This window comes from Ranitomeya imitator, chromosome 4, assembly GCF_032444005.1.
Source record: "Ranitomeya imitator isolate aRanImi1 chromosome 4, aRanImi1.pri, whole genome shotgun sequence".
In the NCBI taxonomy this organism is placed as follows: Eukaryota; Metazoa; Chordata; class Amphibia; order Anura; family Dendrobatidae; genus Ranitomeya; species Ranitomeya imitator.
The window spans coordinates 13,892,105-13,906,988 of NC_091285.1; the positions used below are offsets into that span (position 1 = coordinate 13,892,105).

At 45.5% G+C, this 14,884-nt stretch overlaps 1 protein-coding gene across 2 annotated transcripts in view; it reads left to right on the forward strand.

Moving 5' to 3' along the window:
* LMNTD1 (lamin tail domain containing 1) overlaps nt 1–14,884 on the forward strand; it is a 52,523-nt gene that overhangs the window by 19,569 nt on the left and 18,070 nt on the right. For both annotated transcript variants that reach the window (XM_069763102.1, XM_069763101.1), the window contains exons 5-7: nt 1,114–1,207; nt 1,392–1,577; nt 7,442–7,567. In XM_069763102.1, the coding sequence (XP_069619203.1) occupies nt 1,114–1,207; nt 1,392–1,577; nt 7,442–7,567 (406 nt within the window). The remainder of the gene's footprint in view (nt 1–1,113; nt 1,208–1,391; nt 1,578–7,441; nt 7,568–14,884) is intronic.

A 14,884-nucleotide genomic window follows, 5' to 3' on the forward strand; every position in this document is an offset into this window, starting at 1 on the left:
GGCACCTCCTGTATATAATTATATATGTACAGCCGGTATAACCTGGGCATCTCCTGTATATAATTATATATGTACAGCTGGTATAACCTGGGCATCATCTGTATATAATTATACATGTCAGCTGGTATAACCTGGGCATCTCCTGTATATAATTATATATGTACAGCCGGTATAACCTGGGCATCTCCTGTATATAATTATATATGTACAGCTGATATAACCTGGGCACCTCCTGTATATAATTATATATGTACAGCCGGTATAACCTGGGCACCTCCTGTATATAATTATATATGTACAGCCGGTATAACCTGGGCATCTCCTGTATATAATTATATATGTACAGCTGGTATAACCTGGGCACCTCCTGTATATAATTATATATGTACAGCCGGTATAACCTGGGCACCTCCTGTATATAATTATATATGTACAGCCGGTATAACCTGGGCACCTCCTGTATATAATTATATATGTACAGCCGGTATAACCTGGGCACCTCCTTTATATAATTATATATGTACAGCCGGTATAACCTGGGCATCTCCTGTATATAATTATATATGTACAGCTGGTATAACCTGGGCATCTCCTGTATATAATTATATATGTACAGCTGGTATAACCTGGGCACCTCCTGTATATAATTATATATGTACAGCCGGTATAACCTGGGCATCTCCTGTATATAATTATATATGTACAGCCGGTATAACCTGGGCATCTCCTGTATATAATTATATATGTACAGCCGGTATAACCTGGGCATCTCCTGTATATAGTTATATATGTACAGCCGGTATAACCTGGGTATCTCCTGTATATAATTATATATGTACAGCTGGTATAACCTGGGCATCTCCTGTATATAATTATATATGTACAGCCGGTATAACCTGGGCATCTCCTGTATATAATTATATATGTACAGCTGGTATAACCTGGGCATCTCCTGTATATAATTATATATGTACAGCCGGTATAACCTGGGCATCTCCTGTATATAGTTATATATGTACAGCCGGTATAACCTGGGTATCTCCTGTATATAATTATATATGTACAGCCGGTATAACCTGGGCATCTCCTGTATATAATGACTTTTCTCCGCAGATATGAAGCTGAGTTTTCCCAGCGTTTAACCCTTGAGGAGCGCGTTGCGGAGCTGACTGCCCAGGTGGAGCGGCTGCGGTGCCGTCACGTGAAGGTGGGTGATGCTTCCGGCTTTTTACATGGCGCTGCGCCTGACAACCTGCTGAGTTGTACATCGGCCAGTTCTGGCATACGGCCATCGGTGTATATCTGCCATTCAGGAGCCTGGGAAAGCTGGCGAGGACCAGGCTGACTGTCAGCAGCGTTCCCCTGATGTAACCATTTTATTGTGTTATCAGGAGTCTCAGGAGCTGAGAGCCCAAGTGGCCCAGTCCGAGGCCCTCACCCTCCGGCTGGAAGACGAGCTGCGGAGGCTGAGCCGCGGGGGTCCGGCCCTGGTGGAGACCGTGCAGAAGATCCAGGAGGCCAGCGAGGCGGAAATGAAGAGACTGCACGACGAGAGCGAGACCGTCTACAGCCAGAGCGTGAGTGACTGTGGGGTGTGTACTGCCTGCAACGGCCACTAGGTGTCACCGGAGAGCGAGACCGTCTACAGCCAGAGCGTGAGTGACTGTGGGGTGTGTACTGCCTGCAACGGCCACTAGGTGTCACCGGAGAGCGAGACCGTCTACAGCCAGAGCGTGAGTGACTGTGGGGTGTGTACTGCCTGCAACGGCCACTAGGTGTCACCGGAGAGCGAGACCGTCTACAGCCAGAGCGTGACTGTGGGGTGTGTACTGCCTGCAATGGCCACTAGGTGTCACCGGAGAGCGAGACCGTCTACAGCCAGAGCGTGAGTGACTGTGGGGTGTGTACTGCCTGCAACGGCCACTAGGTGTCACCGGAGGGCGAGACCGTCTACAGCCAGAGCGTGAGTGACTGTGGGGTGTGTACTGCCTGCAACGGCCACTAGGTGTCACCGGAGAGCGAGACCGTCTACAGCCAGAGCGTGAGTGACTGTGGGGTGTGTACTGCCTGCAATGGCCACTAGGTGTCACCGGAGAGCGATCTTCCTTCTAGTAGGCGGAGCTCTGATTTGCATATCTTTTTCCCAGAGAGCATTGCTCGGCCTATACCGCCCGGCAGTCTCCATAAGTTGTAGCATCACCCGCCCCTGACCGGTCACATTGGGGGCTGCGATACAGGCTGAGGAGGGGGGTCCATCTTCTCTCTGAGACTCATCCCTCGCAGGACGACAGTCGCGCTGCTAATTTTAGCGTTCGGCGTTATGTAACCGCCGTCTGTGCCGCCGCTGATCGCAGTGCAGGCAGGCGTGAGGCCATCACTACCCCGCCGCAGACCCACCGCATGTTCTCCTCCGCATCACCGAGAAATCGCCCGTCCCAGAGGATCCGGCCGACCCCGGAGTAATGCTGGGACGTAGCAGATTCGGGTGAGGAGGCGGAAGACGCGATCAGATGCAGCAGAGCTGAGGATGTCACTCGCCTCTGCTGCATCTGACCCAGATAAAGTCGCTCTGCTCCATCCGACAAGCTCAGTCCATTCACATCCAGTGCAGGATAAAATCTCAGCTCTGCCGCCTCTGATACATTCTGCACTGTCGCATTACACGATATTAGCTGCTGCACCTGTAAAATGCCGGCTGGGACCTGCAGAGAGGTTACCGACTGCTGAGCCGTGTATCTAATCCTCTCCTGTGTGATACTGACTGCTGAGCCGTGTATCTAATCCTATCCTGTGTGATACTGACTGCTGAGCCGTGTATCTAATCCTATCCTGTGTGATACTGACTGCTGAGCCGTGTATCTAATCCTATCCTGTGTGATACTGACTGCTGAGCTGTGTATCTAATCCTCTCCTGTGTGATACTGACTGCTGAGCCGTGTATCTAATCCTCTCCTGTGTGATAACGACTGCTGAGCCGTGTATCTAATCCTCTCCTGTGTGATACTGACTGCTGAGCTGTGTATCTAATCCTCTCCTGTGTGATACTGACTGCTGAGCCGTGTATCTAATCCTCTCCTGTGTGATAACAACTGCTGAGCCGTGTATCTAATCCTCTCCTGTGTGATCCTGTCTGCTGAGCCGTGTATCTAATCCTCTCCTGTGTGATACTGACTGCTGAGCCGTGTATCTAATCCTATCCTGTGTGATACTGACTGCTGAGCCGTGTATCTAATCCTATCCTGTGTGATACTGTCTGCTGAGCCGTGTATCTAATCCTCTCCTGTGTGATCCTGTCTGCTGAGCCGTGTATCTAATCCTCTCCTGTGTGATACCGACTGCTGAGCCGTGTATCTAATCCTCTCCTGTGTGATCCTGTCTGCTGAGCTGTGTATCTAATCCTATCCTGTGTGATACCGACTGCTGAGCCGTGTATCTAATCCTCTCCTGTGTGATCCTGTCTGCTGAGCCGTGTATCTAATCCTCTCCTGTGTGATACTGACTGCTGAGCCGTGTATCTAATCCTATCCTGTGTGATACTGACTGCTGAGCCGTGTATCTAATCCTATCCTGTGTGATACTGTCTGCTGAGCCGTGTATCTAATCCTCTCCTGTGTGATCCTGTCTGCTGAGCCGTGTATCTAATCCTCTCCTGTGTGATACCGACTGCTGAGCCGTATATCTAATCCTCTCCTGTGTGATACCGACTGCTGAGCCGTGTATCTAATCCTCTCCTGTGTGATACCGACTGCTGAGCTGTGTATCTAATCCTATCCTGTGTGATACTGTCTGCTGAGCTGTGTATCTAATCCTATCCTGTGTGATACTGTCTGCTGAGCTGTGTATCTAATCCTCTCCTGTGTGATAACGACTGCTGAGCTGTGTATCTAATCCTCTCCTGTGTGATACCGACTGCTGAGCCGTGTATCTAATCTTCTCCTGTGTGATACCGACTGCTGAGCCGTGTATCTAATCCTATCCTGTGTGATACTGACTGCTGAGCCGTGTATCTAATCCTCTCTTGTGTGATACTGTCTGCTGAGCCGTGTATCTAATCCTCTCCTGTGTGATACCGACTGCTGAGCCGTGTATCTAATCCTCTCCTGTGTGATACCGACTGCTGAGCCGTGTATCTAATCCTCTCCTGTGTGATACCGACTGCTGAGCCGTGTATCTAATCCTCTCCTGTGTGATACCGACTGCTGAGCCGTGTATCTAATCCTCTCCTGTGTGATACCGACTGCTGAGCCGTGTATCTAATCCTCTCCTGTGTGATACCGACTGCTGAGCCGTGTATCTAATCCTCTCCTGTGTGATACTGACTGCTGAGCCGTGTATCTAATCCTCTATTGTGTGATACTGACTGCTGAGCCGTGTATCTAATCCTCTCCTGTGTGATACCGACTGCTGAGCCGTGTATCTAATCCTCTCCTGTGTGATACTGATTGCTGAGCCGTGCATCTGATCCTATCCTGTGTGATACTGACTGCTGAGCCGTGTATCTAATCCTATCCTGTGTGGTACTCTCTGCTGAGCCGTGTATCTAATCCTCTCCTGTGTGATACTGACTGCTGAGCCGTGTATCTAATCCTCTCCTGTGTGATACTGACTGCTGAGCCGTGTATCTAATCCTATCCTGTGTGATACCGACTGCTGAGCCGTGTATCTAATCCTCTCCTGTGTGATACTGACTGCTGAGCCGTGTATCTAATCCTATCCTGTGTGATACCGACTGCTGAGCCGTGTATCTAATCCTCTCCTGTGTGATACCGACTGCTGAGCCGTGTATCTAATCCTCTCCTGTGTGATACCGACTGCTGAGCCGTGTATCTAATCCTCTCCTGTGTGATACCGACTGCTGAGCCGTGTATCTAATCCTCTCCTGTGTGATACCGACTGCTGAGCCGTGTATCTAATCCTCTCCTGTGTGATACCGACTGCTGAGCCGTGTATCTAATCCTCTTCTGTGTGATACTGACTGCTGAGCCGTGTATCTAATCCTCTCCTGTGTGATACCGACTGCTGAGCCGTGTATCTAATCCTCTCCTGTGTGATACTGACTGCTGAGCTGTGTATCTAATCCTCTCCTGTGTGATACCGACTGCTGAGCCGTGTATCTAATCCTCTCCTGTGTGATACCGACTGCTGAGCCGTGTATCTAATCCTATCCTGTGTGATACCGACTGCTGAGCTGTGTATCTAATCCTATCCTGTGTGATACTGACTGCTGAGCCGTGTATCTAATCCTATCCTGTGTGATACCGACTGCTGAGCCGTGTATCTAATCCTATCCTGTGTGGTACTCTCTGCTGAGCCGTGTATCTAATCCTATCCTGTGTGATACTGACTGCTGAGCCGTGTATCTAATCCTCTCCTGTGTGGTACTCTCTGCTGAGCCGTGTATCTAATCCTCTCCTGTGTGATACTGACTGCTGAGCCGTGTACCTAATCCTATCCTGTGTGGTACTCTCTGCTGAGCCGTGTATCTAATCCTCTCCTGTGTGATACTGTCTGCTGAGCTGTGTATCTAATCCTATCCTGTGTGATACTGACTGCTGAGCTGTGTATCTAATCCTATCCTGTGTGATACTGACTGCTGAGCTGTGTATCTAATCCTATCCTGTGTGATACTGACTGCTAAGCCGAGTATCTAATCCTCTCCTGTGTGATACTGACTGCTGAGCCGTGTATCTAACCCTATTCTGTGTGATACTGTCTGCTGAGCCGTGTATCTAATCCTATCCTGTGTGGTACTGACTGCTGAGCCGTGTATCTAACCCTATTCTGTGTGATACTGTCTGCTGAGCCGTGTATCTAATCCTATCCTGTGTGGTACTCTCTGCTGAGCCGTGTATCTAATCCTATCCTGTGTGATACTGACTGCTGAGCTGTGTATCTAATCCTATCCTGTGTGATACTGACTGCTGAGCTGTGTATCTAATCCTATCCTGTGTGATACTGACTGCTGAGCCGTGTATCTAACCCTATTCTGTGTGATACTGTCTGCTGAGCCGTGTATCTAATCCTATCCTGTGTGGTACTGACTGCTGAGCTGTGTATCTAATCCTCTCCTGTGTGATACTGTCTGCTGAGCCGTGTATCTAATCCTATCCTGTGTGGTACTCTCTGCTGAGCCGTGTATCTAATCCTATCCTGTGTGGTACTCTCTGCTGAGCCGTGTATCTAATCCTATCCTGTGTGATACTGACTGCTGAGCTGTGTATCTAATCCTATCCTGTGTGATACTGACTGCTGAGCCGTGTATCTAATCCTATCCTGTGTGATACTGTCTGCTGAGCCGTGTATCTAACCCTATTCTGTGTGATACTGTCTGCTGAGCCGTGTATCTAATCCTATCCTGTGTGGTACTGACTGCTGAGCTGTGTATCTAATCCTCTCCTGTGTGATACTGACTGCTGAGCCGTGTATCTAATCCTATCCTGTGTGATACTGACTGCTGAGCCGTGTATCTAATCCTATCCTGTGTGATACTGTCTGCTGAGCTGTGTATCTAATCCTATCCTGTGTGATTCTGACTGCTGAGCTGTGTATCTAATCCTATCCTGTGTGATACTGACTGCTGAGCCGTGTATCTAACCCTATTCTGTGTGATACTGTCTGCTGAGCCGTGTATCTAATCCTCTCCTGTGTGATTCTGACTGCTGAGCTGTGTATCTAATCCTATCCTGTGTGATACTGACTGCTGAGCCGTGTATCTAACCCTATTCTGTGTGATACTGTCTGCTGAGCCGTGTATCTAATCCTATCCTGTGTGGTACTGACTGCTGAGCTGTGTATCTAATCCTATCCTGTGTGATACTGACTGCTGAGCCGTGTATCTAACCCTATTCTGTGTGATACTGACTGCTGAGCCGTGTATCTAATCCTATCCTGTGTGGTAATCTCTGCTGAGCTGTGTATCTAATCCTCTCCTGTGTGATACTGTCTGCTGAGCCGTGTATCTAATCCTATCCTGTGTGATACTGTCTGCTGAGCCGTGTATCTAATCCTATCCTGTGTGGTACTCTCTGCTGAGCCGTGTATCTAATCCTATCCTGTGCGATACTGACTGCTGAGCCGTGTATCTAATCCTATTCTGTGTGATACTGACTGCTGAGCCGTGTATCTAATCCTATCCTGTGTGGTAATCTCTGCTGAGCTGTGTATCTAATCCTCTCCTGTGTGATACTGTCTGCTGAGCCGTGTATCTAATCCTATCCTGTGTGATACTGTCTGCTGAGCCGTGTATCTAATCCTATCCTGTGTGGTACTCTCTGCTGAGCCGTGTATCTAATCCTATCCTGTGTGATACTGACTGCTGAGCCGTGTATCTAATCCTATTCTGTGTGGTACTCTCTGCTGAGCCGTGTATCTAATCCTATCCTGTGCGATACAGCCCGATGATCAGATGTATCTAAGCTCAGCTTCTCTCTGATTCCTGCAGCTGCTGGAGTTACAGATGCGGCTGCACAATGATCAGATTCTGCTGGATCAGACGCAGGAAGACAACGAGCGACTGCACCGGAGGGTGGAAGAATTAACCTGCACGGTGACATCACTGGAGAAGAAGGTAGGACCGCGGGGGAAATCTGGGCGCTCGTATCTAACCTGACCCCCGACTTGCAGAGTCAAAAGGATAAAGGGTTGGACTAGGAAACTTTTGCGACTGTTAAAGCAATGCTGGGAGTTGTAGTCTCCACTTGAGTCTGTCTATAGTAAGGGGGTCCGGTCTGAGGTCTGTATACAGGAGGTGTCTGGGGTCTGTATACAGGAGGGGTCCAGTCTGGGGTCTGTATACAGGAGGGGTCGGTATACAGGAGGGGTCTGGTCTGAGGCCTGTATACAGGAGGGGTCTGGTCTGGGGTCTGTATACAGGAGGGGTCTGGTCTGGGGTCTGTATACAGGTGGTCTGGTCTGGGGTCTGTATACAGGAGGGGTCTGGTCTGAGGTCTGTATACAGGAGGGGTCTGGTCTGGGGTCTGTATACAGGAGGGGTCTGGTCTGGGGTCTGTATACAGGAGGGGTCTGGTCTGGGGTCTGTATACAGGAGGGGTCTGGTCTGGGGTCTGTATACAGGTGGTCTGGTCTGGGGTCTGTATACAGGAGGGGTCTGGTCTGGGGTCTGTATACAGGAGGGGTCTGGTCTGGGGTCTGTATACAGGAGGGGTCTGGTCTGGGGTCTGTATACAGGAGGGGTCTGGTGTCTGTATACAGGAGGGGTCGGTATACAGGAGGGGTCTGGTCTGAGGCCTGTATACAGGAGGGGTCTGGTCTGGGGTCTGTATACAGGAGGGGTCTGGTCTGGGGTCTGTATACAGGTGGTCTGGTCTGGGGTCTGTATACAGGAGGGGTCTGGTCTGGGGTCTGTATACAGGAGGGGTCTGGTCTGGGGTCTGTATACAGGAGGGGTCTGGTCTGGGGTCTGTATACAGGAGGGGTCTGGTCTGGGGTCTGTATACAGGAGGGGTCTGGTCTGGGGTCTGTATACAGGTGGTCTGGTCTGGGGTCTGTATACAGGAGGGGTCTGGTCTGGGGTCTGTATACAGGAGGGGTCTGGTCTGGGGTCTGTATACAGGAGGGGTCTGGTCTGGGGTCTGTATACAGGAGGGGTCTGGTCTGGGGTCTGTATACAGGAGGGGTCTGGTCTGGGGTCTGTATACAGGAGGGGTCTGGTCTGGGGTCTGTATACAGGAGGGGTCTGGCCCGGGGTCTGTATACAGGAGGGGTCTGGCCCAGGATCTATATACCCAGCAGATGTGATGAGACGTGGCGCTGCTGATGTTCGGGCCTGTACACAATGTTCTGGCTGTGGCCCCGCGGGGGGATTCGCGGCTTCTTTCATCTGCGCACAAGTGGGAATTGTCCGGGAGATCACAGCGGTAACGAGGCCGAGGACGGAGGCTGCATGTGAGATGGAGCAGAGCCGGGTGTGTCGCTGCGCTGAGCGCGGTCCGTGCAGCCAATATAACATTAATAACTGAAAGTAAATGAGAAAACTGCAGTTTTGGAATTTTTTTTAACTGCACAATTAAACTTTATATAAAACCTCTTAAAGGGCCGGTAACCCTAGAGAGGACAGCTTAATAAAAAAAAATGTAATTTATTAAATATTCACTTGAAATAATGATGAAAGCTATTATTATTAGTAGTAGTATTATTATTATTTACTATTATTATTATTAGTATTATTTACTATTATTATTATCATCATTTTTATTGTATTATTGTCATTGTTATCATTAATATTACTAATATTTTTTACACATTTTTTCATTCTTATTAAATATTATTGTTAAACAAATTAAATTAAAAAAAAAACAAAAAAAAAACTAATAAATAATCACTGTTATGTTTTATTATTAATAATAAAAAAGAAAAATGTAAAATTAAAAAAATTAAAATTTAAGATTTAAAAAAAATGTTAAAAATGCTTAAAAAATATAAATTGAAATAATGGCCAAACCCAATATTATTTAGAAAAAAAGTTAAATTAAACTGAAAATTTAAAAAAATGAATTTCAGAATTCACAAATAAATAATAATAATTTTTTTTTTTTTATTGTTGCCCGGTCAGTGCTACAGAATAAAGCTAATCAATATGGTAAAAAAAAAGTGAAAAAAAAAGTTTTTTTTCCTTCCATTTTCTTGTTTGTTTGTTTTTTTTTTTTTACTATTTTTGTGTACGTTATAGGTTAAAAAAAGGCAAATAATAAAGTATGAGCAAAAAAATTATTAAAAATAAAATGTAAAAAAAAAAAAAAAAAATCGTAAGATTAAAAAAAAAAACAAGATATAAAACATGCAGATCTGTCCGGCGCTGCCGTCCATTAATAGGACATTATTCACATTGTCGCCCCCTGAATCCTGAGCTGTGATTAGGGGAATCAGCGCATTACGCTGCGGGTCACGCCGGGTACACAGCCGTTAATATGTGAGCAAATATTAATAGAGGGAACGACCGCACGTTGTGTGATCAGCGGAGGCAGAGGCTTCGATGACTCCGTGTGCTCTGCATAGTAATAATCTTATAATCGGACCGCCATATATACGTCCATTATCTGGGTAAACGGCGCCCCCACCTGTAATGCTGGAGCGTCACATAAATAGACCCAGGGTAGGACTTTCCGCCTGTCCCGGCTCCAGCACCGGGCTCTGCTTCCTCCATCTCTGGAGCTTCCTTTCTCATACGCAGGGGGTCACCATGAAAACCCAGCATGCATTTCAGATGTCTCTCCCCTATTTTTTTTCTAAACGTGCAGTTTAGCACATCTAGCTTTACTAATCGACGTGCCGTCCAGCATTTACTGTTCAGCTCTGCTATTCCAAGGTGCCCATCTGCATGGAATCCTAGAATGTTAAGAGTTGGAAGGGACCTCCTGAGTCATCGCGTCCAACCCCCGGCTCACTAAACCATCTGAGACAGATACCTGTCCAGCCTCTGTCTAGCACACTCATCTCTGCTGTTCTAAGGTGCCTCACTGTATGCTTGTCTCTGCTATTCCAAGGAGCCTATTCTCAGGCTTGTCTCTGCTGTCCCAAGGTGCCTCTGCCATGTTCGTTACTGCTGATCCAAGTAGCCTATTTGCATGCTCGTTTTTGCTGTTCCAAGGTGCCTCTCCACATGTTCGCCTTCGCTGATTCAAGATGCTTCTAGTCATGCTCGTTTCTGCTGTTCCATGGTGCCTCTCTGCAGGCTCGTTTCTGCTGTTCCAAGGTGACTTTTCACATGTTCACCTCTGCTGATCCAAATTGCCTTTCCGCATTCTCATTTCTGCTGTTCCAAGGTGCCTCTCCTCATGCTAGTTTCTGCTGTTTCATGGTGCCTCTCTGCATGTTCGTCTCTGCTGATCCAAGTTGCCTTTCCGCATTCTCATTTCTGCTGTTCCAAGGAGCCTCTCCTCATGCTAGTTTCTGCTGTTTCATGGTGCCTCTCCACATGTTCACCTCTGCTGATCCAAGTTGCCTCCACATTCTCATTTCTGCTGTTCCAAGGTGCCTCTCCTCATGCTAGTTTCTGCTGTTCCATGGTGCCTCTCTACATGTTCGTCTCTGCTGATCCAAGTTGCCTCTCCGCATTCTCATTTCTGCTGTTCCAAGGTGCCTCTCCTCATGCTCGTTTCTGCTGTTCCATGGTGCCTCTCTGCAGGCTCGTTTCTGCTGTTTCATGGTGCCTCTCCACATGTTCGCCTCTGCTGATCCAAGTTGCCTCCACATTCTCATTTCTGCTGTTCCAAGGTGCCTCTCCTCATGCTAGTTTCTGCTGTTCCATGGTGCCTCTCTACATGTTCGTCTCTGCTGATCCAAGTTGCCTCTCCGCATTCTCATTTCTGCTGTTCCAAGGTGCCTCTCCTCATGCTCGTTTCTGCTGTTCCATGGTGCCTCTCTGCAGGCTCGTTTCTGCTGTTTCATGGTGCCTCTCCACATGTTCGCCTCTGCTGATCCAAGTTGCCTCCACATTCTCATTTCTGCTGTTCCAAGGTGCCTCTCCTCATGCTAGTTTCTGCTGTTTCATGGTGCCTCTCCACATGTTCACCTCTGCTGATCCAAATTGCCTCCCCCATGCTCATCTATCCTGATTCAAGGAGCCTCTCCTCATGCTCGTTTCTGCTGTTCCATGGTGCCTCTCCGCATGTTCGTCTCTGCTTATCCAAGTTGCTTCTCCACATGCTCATTTCTGCTGTTCCATGGTGCCTCTCTGCAGGCTCGTTTCTGCTGTTGCAAGGTGACTTTTCACATGTTCGCCTCCGCTGATCCAAGTTGTCTCCACATTCTCATATCTGCTGTTCCAAGGAGCCTCTCCTCATGCTAGTTTCTGCTGTTCCATGGTGCCTCTCTACATGTTCGTCTCTGCTGATCCAAGTTGCCTCTCCGCATTCTCATTTATGCTGTTCCAAAGAGCCTCTCTGCACACTCAGCTTTGCTATTCCAAGGTGTCATCCATCATACCCAACTCTTCATTCTAGGTGCTGACTTACATATCCAGCTCTAAAAGTCCACAAACATTCCAGTTCATTCAATTTTTCTATATCCTGTTGCACCAATGCCTCCGGTCCGTGCTGTCCATCCTTTACTAAATCCATCTTCCAGGGCCTGAAATTATCTAGGGTCGTAACAGACTTATGTCAGATCGTCTGCAGCGTTCAGACCTCTGTACCCCAGTATTTACGTTAGTTTCCAACTGGCGGACTGTCATAACATCCTGTCCCAGCTACTGTGGTAAAACAGCTCTGGAGGACAAACTTCTGCTCCGACCATTGAAAATGTAAGCGCATAAAGTCTCGCAGACCCGGACCATTGAGTTCCTCTTCTATTCTCCTCCACCTGTGACACAAAGGATTAAAAGACCCTTTTACTCTCACAACTAATTGGGATAGGATTCAAATTAAGGGGCAATCAGATAGAAACTGTGCAGACAATGAACGGCGGCCGGCGGCCCCCACTGATTATAATGGTGCGTTATAAAAGATGGGAAAACAAGATCTCGAAGGCATCACTTATATGGAAATCATGAGCAAGAAGCAATCATGTCAGTCACATGTAGAGAAAGGGGGCACCGGGGGTCTCATCTCATCTACCCCACCACAATCAATCCTACACACTCCGGCCCTCAGGAAGGGGGGGGCAGAAAATGATAAGGATCAAAGATTGAGCTGATCACCATATGAATAAATAATTGTACAGATGTAGCAGAGCTGAGGAGCCGGACTGAGCTTCATGGACTTTCAGGTCATGGGAAAAACACATCAAATAATACACAAGCGCTCACCGTTTACTGCTATAATGTGCCGGTCTGGAAATCATCCACTAGCTACACACATCACTGTTCAACTCAGTATCGTAGTTATATTCTTGTATATAGGAGCAGTATTATAGTAGTTATATTCTTGTACATAGGGGCAGTATTATAGTAGTTATATTCTTGTACATAGGAGCAGTATTATAGTAGTTATATTCTTGTACATAGGGGCAGTATTATAGTAGTTATATTCTTGTACATAGGGGCAGTATTATAGTAGTTATATTCTTGTACATAGGAGCAGTATTATAGTAGTTATATTCTTGTACATAGGGGTAGTATTATAGCAGTTATATTCTTGTATATAGGAGCAGTATTATAGTAGTTATATTCTTGTACATAGGAGCAGTATTATAGTAGTTATATTCTTGTACATAGGGGCAGTATTATAGCAGTTATATGCTTGTACATAGGGGCAGTATTATAATAGTTATATTCTTGTACATAGGAGCAGTATTATAGTAGTTATATTCTTGTATATAGGAGCAGTATTATAGTAGTTATATTCTTGTACATAGGGGCAGTATTATAGTAGTTATATTCTTGTATATAGGAGCAGTATTATAGTAGTTATATTCTTGTACATAGGGGCAGTATTATAGCAGTTATATGCTTGTACATAGGGGCAGTATTATAATAGTTATATTCTTGTACATAGGAGCAGTATTATAGTAGTTATATTCTTGTACATAGGAGCAGTATTATAGTAGTTATATTCTTGTACATAGGAGCAGTATTATAGTAGTTATATTCTTGTACATAGGGGCAGTATTATAGCAGTTATATGCTTGTACATAGGGGCAGTATTATAATAGTTATATTCTTGTACATAGGAGCAGTATTATAGTAGTTATATTCTTGTATATAGGAGCAGTATTATAGTAGTTATATTCTTGTACATAGGGGCAGTATTATAGTAGTTATATTCTTGTATATAGGAGCAGTATTATAGTAGTTATATTCTTGTACATAGGAGCAGTATTATAGTAGTTATATTCTTGTACATAGGGGCAGTATTATAATAGTTATATTCTTGTACATAGGAGCAGTATTATAGTAGTTATATTCTTGTATATAGGAGCAGTATTATAGTAGTTATATTCTTGTACATAGGGGCAGTATTATAGTAGTTATATTCTTGTACATAGGAGCAGTATTATAGTAGTTATATTCTTGTACATAGGAGCAGTATTATAGTAGTTATATTCTTGTACATCGGGGCAGTAATATAGTAGTTATATTCTTGTACATAGGGGCAGTATTATAGTAGTTATATTCTTGTACATAGGGTCAGTATTATAGTAGTTATATTCTTGTACATAGGGAGCAGTATTATAGTAGGTATATTCTTGTACATAGGGGCAGTATTATAGCAGTTATATTCTTGTACATAGGAGCAGTATTATAGTAGTTATATTCTTATACATAGGGGCAGTATTATAGTAGGTATATTCTTGTACATAGGGAGCAGTATTATAGCAGTTATATTCTTGTACATAGGAGCAGTATTATAGTAGTTATATTCTTATACATAGGGGCAGTATTATAGTAGTTATATTCTTGTACATAGGAGCAGTATTATAGTAGTTATATTCTTATACATAGGAGTATTATAGCAGTTATATTCTTGTACATAGGGGCAGTATTATAGCAGTTATATTCTTGTACATAGGGGCAGTATTATAGTAGTTATATTCTTGTACATAGGGGCAGTATTATAGTAGTTATATTCAGTTACACCGCATTCTAAAAGATTATGGAAATTGTATTTAAGTGTCATCAGGATGTAATTTTTCTGTTTTTCCCATAAACTCATGGTTTGTGTCTGAGGGTCTTTAAGTCACTGGCACCAATCTCAAACACCGATGATAATTAGTTTGCCAGATGAAGCCCAAATAAGGAAAACTACTTAATAAGGATGTTCCACATTATTACGCAGCCACAGGTTTCAAGCAATCTCGGAAAGAAAACTGCCAAAAAAGCATTAAGTAATTATCAACATTTGAAAACATTAGATATTTCATGAAAAGTTAAGCGTGATTATTGTACGGTGAAGAGCTTTGTGGCTGATACAGAGCACAGATGGGTTTG